Source organism: Typha latifolia, chromosome 2 (genome assembly GCF_019914945.1).
Source record: "Typha latifolia isolate L0001 chromosome 2, TyphaL0001v2, whole genome shotgun sequence".
In the NCBI taxonomy this organism is placed as follows: Eukaryota; Viridiplantae; Streptophyta; class Magnoliopsida; order Poales; family Typhaceae; genus Typha; species Typha latifolia.
Genome location: NC_133087.1, coordinates 9,227,634 through 9,236,796, shown reverse-complemented (window position 1 = coordinate 9,236,796; position 9,163 = coordinate 9,227,634). Strand labels below are relative to the sequence as shown.

At 36.1% G+C, this 9,163-nt stretch overlaps 1 protein-coding gene across 1 annotated transcript; it reads left to right on the top strand.

Annotated features, from left to right (window-relative positions):
- Positions 1-329: 329 nt before the first annotated feature.
- LOC140781051 (uncharacterized) lies at positions 330-6,353 on the top strand. Its single transcript, XM_073126828.1, has 7 exons — positions 330-989; positions 1,067-1,336; positions 2,036-2,552; positions 5,039-5,238; positions 5,650-5,762; positions 5,874-6,014; positions 6,110-6,353. The coding sequence occupies exons 1-7, from the start codon at positions 459-461 to the stop codon at positions 6,189-6,191; spliced, it is 1,854 nt and encodes a 617-aa protein (XP_072982929.1). The 5' UTR covers positions 330-458; the 3' UTR covers positions 6,192-6,353.
- Positions 6,354-9,163: the final 2,810 nt, after the last annotated feature.

The window sequence follows — 9,163 nt, the reverse complement described above, 5'->3', positions numbered from 1 at the left end:
ATTGATTGGTGCATAACCCTCTGTTTTTCGCATTGGTTGCAAAAACAGAAAGCGGTGATATCAGAGTAAGTGACGCTGCAGATGATTGTTATACACGAGTCACTTTTTCTTTGAGAGGGCTACTGAAAGCATAATTTTGTTGGCATCTGGAGCTCCAGTCGGATAATTCCAATCCATTCCTTTCTTCCTGTCGCACTAACCAAAATTTAGACCTCACAGGCACTATCGTTAGTTCCTCTCCACCCTCTTGCAGCGTTTCTTCTCTCAACTCGAAATAAATTTTGGACCTCACGGACACTATCGTGTCAGAAGTACGTCTCCACCACATCCCAACTGCTTGAATTGAGCATCTGCATATATACAAAGAGATATTTCGTTCCTAGCTAGCTATCTCAAATGATATATTTCTCAGTGCAAAAGACTTTAACTAGCACACACTTGAGGTTGGTTCGATAGTCATGGCCAGTGCTGCATCGCCATCCACTTCCTCAGCAACTCCCCCATACAACTCTAGCAGATTCCCATCTCTACCGAATCCATCAAAGTTCACCACGCAGTTCAGAATCCCGTGTCCACGGCCGTCTCAGAGGACAGCGGCCGGCCGGCTAGAATCTATAAGTATCATCGCAACAGATGAGGAAGGCGACAGGATCAGAAGGCTACAGAACGGATCCGATGTACGAGGAGTCGCACTGGAGGGCGAGAAAGGCCGAACAGTGGACCTCTCGCCGCAAGCGGTGGAGGCGATAGGCGAGACCTTTGGAGAGTGGATCGCAGAGGGTCTAAGAGACGGCAGCGACAAGGCGGTGTCGAAGGTGCGGGTGTCGGTTGGCCGTGACCCTCGGCTCTCGGGGCCTGGACTCAGCACGGCCTTGCTCACTGGACTGGCGAGGGCGGGGTGTCTAGTGTTCAACATGGGTCTAGCCACCACTCCGGCTTGCTTTATGAGCACTGTCTTGCCAGACTTCAGCTACGATGCATCTATCATGGTATAGGACTAAAGTTTATATATTATGGAAGCGAGCTACGTTGTACTTGTCATTTTAACTGTGTTAGGTTGTTGCAGATGACGGCGTCGCACTTACCGTACACTCGGAATGGCATCAAGTTCTTTACGAAGAGTGGGGGAGTAAGCTCGAGCGACGTGATGGAGATCTGCGAGAGAGCCGCGAGGAAGTACGTGGCAAGAAAGATGGGGCTCGGAGGGGGACGAGGAATGCCGCCGGTGATTACTCGGGTGGATTTTATGAGTGCATATTCCAAGCTTCTACGCGACATTATCACGGAGAAAATAGCTCATCCTTCACACTGCGATACCCCGCTCAACGGTTTTAAGGTAAAAAATATTATTGGTTACAACTTACTAACCTTCAAAATTAGATTCTTCCTAATTTAAAAAAAAAAGTATTTTATGATTTATAGCCTACATCAAGTTTTTATGGCCATTGATATTCTACCATGTAAGCAATTATTTTTTATTATCTTTAAAATATTTCAAGTTAAATTTAATTACCTAACATATCTATTTGACAATATTCTATCACCATTTAAAAATATCAATGTTACACTTTTTTGGCGTTAAAGATTAGTTTTCTCTTGGAACTTCGTCACTCCCCTCCCCCCGCCCCCCCGTTTTTAAGTATAGGAAAATTAGTAGAGTTCCTTTTAAGCAAAATCGTGCTTTTTTGAAAAGAACTTCTCTAACAAATATATCTTTTTCTGACCAATTCAAATGATAGGTACAAAGGTTAAAAGAAATCCTCTGCATCAACTTCATTATGTTTTAACGAGGTTAACAAGATTAAATGTACATAATGATATTTTTGAAAATATATCCAATAATTTCACCTTACTGGACAAATATATATCCAACGATTTCAATTGACTAAGATTACTTCTGGACAAATTGGGCAACCGGCAACCAATTGGTGAATCTAATAGCTTTTAACAATAACATTAAAGCAAGTGGAATGCATATCACCAGCACAGTAGGGGATATATATCTATGACGTTGCACTCTCTCCAATGTATCCAGATAATAGTGAACGCTGGCAACGGGTCAGGCGGGTTCTTCACATGGGATGTGCTCGACAAGCTGGGCGCTGATACCATTGGCAGCCTCCATCTCGACCCGAACGGCATGTTCCCCAACCACATTCCGAACCCGGAGGATACCACTGCCATGTCCCTCACCTGTGCCGCCGTCCTCCACCATGGTGCCGACCTCGGTGTAGTCTTCGACACTGACGTTGACCGTAGCGGCGTCGTTGATGCAACCGGCACTGCCATCAACGGTGACCGCCTAATAGCGCTGATGGCCGCAATCGTGCTAAAGGAGCATCCTGGGACGACGGTGGTGACAGACGCGAGGGCCAGTGTGGGGCTGACAGAATTCATAACGGCAAGGGGCGGGCACCACTGCCTGTACAGAGTCGGATACCGGAATGTCATCGACAAGGGAATACAGCTCAACCGGTATGGAGTCGAGACGCACCTCATGATGGAGACCACGGGGCACGGCGCCCTAAAGGAGAATTATTTCCTTGACGATGGTACTGCTAACAACTCTTCCATCTTTTTTGTTTTATTCTTTGACACTAGTAATCGTCATGATAGTTACACTTAGATAATCTTGCCTTGGTTTACATGCTTGCCGTTCCACTAAGTAACTCAAATCACTTCACTTTCACCAACTGAACTTTTCTATCTTTTATAGCTTGAAGAATGTAACAATATTGCGCCAATGTGTCTTGTCCTTTTTGTGATGAACTAGATTCTTAATTAAATGTATTGCACCCACATTATCACACATTATCTCCATAAGTCCTAAAATTTTGACATCCAACTCACTTATCTATTTCCAAATTGAAATATAAATACTATAGCTAACCTCTTTTTAATCAAGATCACAAATAAAATTAGAGTAAAAAGGTCATACAGAAAAGATGAACACTTATATGTAATAACATAGTCACGGATGTCTCTCAAGTACTGGAGCACCCGTTTTGTATCCTCCCAATATGAGGGGAATTTTTATGAATCTACTTAGTATACCTACCACATATCTAATATCTAGTCTATGTGCTATTGCAAACATTATTAAGCTTCCAATTACACTTGTATAAAATATTTTAGCCATACCTTACTCATCTTTTTAGTCATTGTACATTTCTTTGATGACAATATTAAATGAGGTGTTGATGTAATATTTATTAGTTGAGTTTTGCTCATGCCAAATTTTTTAACACCCTCTCAATATGCCATTTGGGAATGTGACAACATACTTTTTTTTATCTCTTGAAATTTCAATAACAAAGAATTGCCTTTTCGTCTTAAGGTTTCGCATCTCAAACCTCTTGCTCAGACTTGCTTTGATATCGTCAATTTTAATTTTTTTTCCTTTCATATCAAAAGCATATCATCAATATATTAAATCAAAATAAAGTAAGAATCATCATTAAAAAACTTGAAGTAATGCAATAATTATACATGCTTCCTTTATAATCAAGATTTGCCATAAAACATATCAAATATTTTGTACCATTATTTAAAGCTTGTTTGGGTCCGTATAATAATCTCTTCAACTTACAAACTAGTCATTCTTTGTCTTTCTTAATTTAATCTTCCAGTTATTGTAGATTTACTTCCTCTTAGAGCTCCGATATAAAAATATCATTTTTACATTCATTTGTTCCAATATTAGGTCATGTATAGCAACTAATGAAAGAATAAAATTAATATAAACAAACTTGATCATTGGCATAAAAATTTCACGAAAACTAATACTTTGCTTTTGAGAAATTTTTTTACCATTAATCTTGTTTTAAATCTATTAAGCTTTCACGATTAGAACCGTCTCACTTTGTAGATTGAATGTATGATATTAGATTTTCATCTCCAATAATTATAGCATGCAAAGTAATAGTACCAACAAAATCTTGATGCCAATTGGGAGCATGAGCTTCTCTTAAGGAACGTCCTACAAGTGGAGTAGATTGGCTAGGTTTTTCATTCTCATCTTCATTTACTTGATCAACTTCATTTTCCTTTTTATGCCCACTAATATCTATAGGAGTATGATAAAAAAAAAATCATTTATAGTAGGCAATTCTTGTTGAGCTACAAAATCTTGACATTGTCAATTCTTCTTGATCATTACCCTTCTTTTCAATGTCATTTTTTAGCATTATGGATCATCAAAATATTTTTTTTTTCAGTTTGTGATTATCTTTTTGTACTTGGATACCACAACTTATAACTCTTTATATTAGGCCCCCTAAACAAAGAACGAACTTTAGACTTGCTTATTGCTCGACTTCTTGATGAATTATTTTTACCAAATAATCTCTCTCTTATCATTAGTGCCTTATTTTTGGTTTCGACCAAACTACCAAAGATGTCTTATTCTAGAGCTCATTTGCAAGAAGAGTAATTGAATCTTTCTTACTACAACTCAAAGTATTGACAAGATTATCATATGAATCCGGCAATATACAAAACAAAGTGATTGCCTTATATTCATCATCAATCTTCACCCTAATGGTTTTCAATTCATACAAACTCTCCAACTTAACTCACAAATCTTTATCACTTTTCTCACTAATTATATTAAATAAAACCTCATTTGCCAAAACACAAACAAATAGTAGAATGAGTCTTCATGTTAACTTCTTTCCAATCATCATTTGACACATTCCCACTTTTATTTCTTGTCAGTTAAAGCCTTGTGTTGCCCTTATTGAACTAATAAATCATACATCTTTAACTTCCATAACTTAAACTCTTTCTTGACATCAAACTTCATTCACCTAAAAACTATGTGAAAATGGTACTATTTCTAACGGTTTAGGATGTAATTAATTCTAATAACTAGTGTGGTATGTTTGCCATGTGGTAGAATATGACAAAAAGCTCATGCACTATACTCATATAACTAATTTTGTATCCCAGTAATTGACAAATAAGTTCCTATCTTAGCTTCTATTATCCTCTAGTTCAGAATTAACAAGCACATTTACATTTGATATCCTAAATTAAGGAGCATACATGGTGGTGAAGATAATCATAGAGATGGTCCGAATGAAGCTCATAGGTTCAGACGAAGGACTCGGAAGTCTAATCAAAGAACTGCGAGAGCCAGTTGAGTCTGTTGAGCTGAGGATGAACATCTTGACCCAACCCACGTATGCTAAACAGAAGGGTACTGAAGTAGTTGAGACTTTGAGCAAGTATATCCAGGTGCTACTATCCCTACGTACATATTACTGTATATGTTTTTTTTTTAATATCTCTCTCTCCTTCTTTACAACATACTTCATACTTGTTCATTGAATTTTTTTTAAGGTATATCTGAAGAAAAAACCTCTTCTTGTTTGTAGTGCTTACTATACAAATTAAAAACTATTCTTTTTTTTTTGGTTCTTTACAAATATGAGAAAGGAGGATAAAAAAAGTGTTTATATTGAGGATATTCCTTAAAAACTAAGCAAAGATCTCTTTCTTTCCATCACAAATATAGATTAAAAAGGAACCAATTTGAAAATATATGAAAAGAGTACGTAGCTAGATTTTTGTGCCATTAGGTTATTGGTGTTATTCAGAAATCCTTTTTCCCTTTGAAACTTTGTTTAACATACTGTTAATTATTAGGAAGGACAACTTCCTGGGTGGGAGCTTGATACTTGTGGCGATTGTTGGGTGAGCGAGGGGTGCCTTGTGGACTCAAATGACACTTCAGCTCCTATTGATGCATATATGTACAGGTATATATAGGCCTTTGATTCCTTCTTTCTTTCCTTCCTCCTATATTTCGAACATCTATTATCTACTAGCTATTTGAGTTCTTCATAAATATTAAATATGTGAGTTACCAGGGCTAAAGTTTTTGATGAAATTCATGGGCAACACGGTTGGATACACATCCGTCAAAGTGTTCATAATCCAAATATTGCTCTTAATATGCAATCTTCAGTTGTAGGTGGTTGCAAATCCATAGCACGAGTTCTTCTGGACAGGTAATTAAGACCTTTTATTTCTTTGTCTTAAATGAATGGTGAATAAATAAATTATATAAAGTTTATGTAAATTTAATTGTTCTCATGATCAATAGGTTTCTAACAAGAAGCGACTTACAAGAATTCCTTGACATCTGTCAAGTTGATAGCTTTGTAAATAAGGGATCATCGGGCTAATATGTTATAATATTTTCACATTCTTGACGATATATATAGATAAAATATGTAGGTAACTAGCTTCATAGATCTGGTGATATTGAATTGAAATGCTGGTGTAAATTTGTATTCCTTCCCAAGAACTTTTTTCTTAAAAATAATATTATGCAATCAATTTAGCTAGCTAAAGGCTTTGTGATGTGATTTACTGATGTTACAACGTGTAGCTAATCTAAAGAGCGAGTTCAAGGATAGGATATGCATAAACTTGAGATGGCAGATTTGGGATCCCTACGTCGTTTTCTAGGTCTTAGAATATCTGAATTAAAAAATGGACTTATTTTTATCTTGAGTAACTACGCAAGTAATTTTCTTCATAAATTAGTGTGTCTAATGCGTTGTTTATCCCACTCCCATAATACTATGCATTAAAAAGCTATATGTAATAGAATCTACAGTTGGAAGTTTGGTGTATCTACTAATACCATTCTATTGTTATAAAGTATAAACTAATTGGTCGGCCCTGCCAAAATTGCTTGCAGTAATTCATAGAGGCTTGAAGAATATTTGAGAGCCCTAATTCTTACTTTGGATGCTTTCCTATCAAAGTTACTTTTCTTTGAGGTTTTTCAATTTGAGGACTTTCATTTAAAGGTTATCGGTAGGAGAGGAAGATCTACTGTATGTTGTTTGTCCGAAGCCCATTTGTGCTCCCCCATCACTCTTGTATGCGAGCCTATAGATATGAGGGGAGTCTAGGTAGTTTCAATACAACTCATGACATACACCTCAATAACACAACTACTCGTGAAAGATCTAGCAAAGGGCTGCGGGTGCAAATATCTAGAGGTGTGAGCTTTGTAGAGACAGAAGAAGAGAGAGAAGTCTCTTAAAACATAGAAACAAGTTTCATTTATAATCACTCTCACTACACAAATGACTCTGATTGAAGTCCCTTGCTAACTCGAACTCGGTAAACTATGTAGTGAGTACAAAACCTTTTATTCATTTTGTCACCAAGCCAAATATCAACTCTTTAGTCTTTGTGTCGTATAATAAGGTAGAAAATGTTTTAGCACCTTCAATGCTTTAGGATCATCCTCAATTGAAGTACCAGCTATGGAATAAGTAATCACGCTCTCCTTATTCAATAATGAAATGTAAACTCCATGAGAGAATTAGAAAACTCTTTAAGTTGAAACTCTAAATGCGTTGAGTACTTACTTGGATAGATCCCTCAACCTCTAGCTCTAAGTCCCTTAAATAGAGATCAGAAATAATTATAATTCCTTCTAAGACCGACTGCCTAAGGAAACTCAAAAGCTGATTGAATTATGTTCTTTTTTTGTTATCATGCACATGTTCTCCAGATGCCATTAGTCCTGTCTAGACGCTACTTAAGTATTTAAGTAAAGTGTTCTAACTGCTCGGAAGCCATTGACGTTGTCCTTATGACGTCATAAAATTTGCTTACTTAATTGATTTTTTGCTTTGATGATCTTGAGTTCTTGTATGATTTGATCATCTATAATTTATTGACTTGATCAATACTTGAATCTAGTTTGTACAACTCAAATACATGCGAATTTGTCCATGAATTTATTATTACAATAATATTACACTTACAATCTCACACATGGCAATTTGTGATAAAACACAATTCCTAAACAATTATCAAGTGTTTAACAAAGTTTTCTAAGGTCAAGATACATGACCTTACTTCAAAATTTACAATTAATCCCTTCAAAGATCAAAGATAACATAAACCATTAAATCATATGCTGTTATATGAAAATGATTTGATACCCAATTTTCAGAAACAATTTCCAATATAATTTTAAAAAATTAAATTTTAACAAATTAATATGCTCAATATCAATTTTACAACTAAGTTAAAGATATGCAATAAGCTTCTTGCACATATAAGCTATGTCAAGTTTCTCAAAATAAAAAAGTAAGCACCAAATTTGATCAAATAATTCAAAGATATCCAATAAGCTCCTAGCATATATAAATTATGTCAAGCTTGTCAAAATAAGCAAGCACCAGACTTAATCAAATAAGTCAAATAATCATATCTAAATGACAAAGGCAATGTAACGAAAAAAATATGCAAAATATGTCAAGTACACGCCAAAGTAATCACCTTAAAATAAACATCAAGTCATATATATGTAAACTACTCCCCTTAAAACACTAGACAAAGATAGAAAAATCTAGTCCCCCAGTTTTATCACAAATTGACAATGGAGACATACACATGGAAAGTAAACTATCCTACAACTATCCAAATTGTCAAATCTCTTCAACATGTGGTCAAACACGTCGAACTTGACTTGCACTCTTCCTGATTGTGCTACTATCAATATATTTGAGACGCTAGCCATCTCCTCGGATCTGTCTTCTACAACTCTTGCTATGTCTTGTGATATGAAGCTAATTGAGTCACATCAAAGAATATTGGGCTCAATAGATCAGGATAACTTATCAAATTGATTAATTATTTCTTTTTAAAAGGTGCCCCAATTGATTAAGTCACATGCATGGTACATAGTTACCTGCTAATTTAGGTGTAACTTGTCGAGTCATTTATTTGGCTTAGTTAAGTTATTATTGCAATATAAGTTTTAATTCGAGTTTGTGTTAGGTTACTCTTTATATATATATAAATATATATATATGGAGAGTAGTTTATTTTTAGAATTATGGATTGTTTGAGTTTATCTCCAAACCCCTTATCTCTCTTCCCTTTATCTCATTCTCTCCTCTCTCACATTTCTTCAACCCTAAGCATCGCCCACCATCAAGGCCGACAATAACTCTTCCTGTTTTGTCTAAAATTTTTCTAGTCCCTTCTGGCCGGCTCTTTCTCTCCCTTCTTTTCTTTTAATCCTTGGACTTTGCACTCACCACGTCTTCACCCTCCATCAATTCCACCACCAACCCCACAAGCCTACTACCTTTAAAACCACATCATCCTCCTTCATATTAGC

Bases quoted from the DNA above. Each gene is read 5' to 3' on its own strand.
- LOC140781051 (XM_073126828.1), top strand. From the start codon at position 459: ATGGCCAGTGCTGCATCGCCATCCACTTCCTCAGCAACTCCCCCATAC. The intron at 990-1,066 runs GTATAGGACTAA...AGGTTGTTGCAG, and splicing joins GCTACGATGCATCTATCATG to ATGACGGCGTCGCACTTACC. The intron at 1,337-2,035 runs GTAAAAAATATT...CAATGTATCCAG, and splicing joins CCCCGCTCAACGGTTTTAAG to ATAATAGTGAACGCTGGCAA.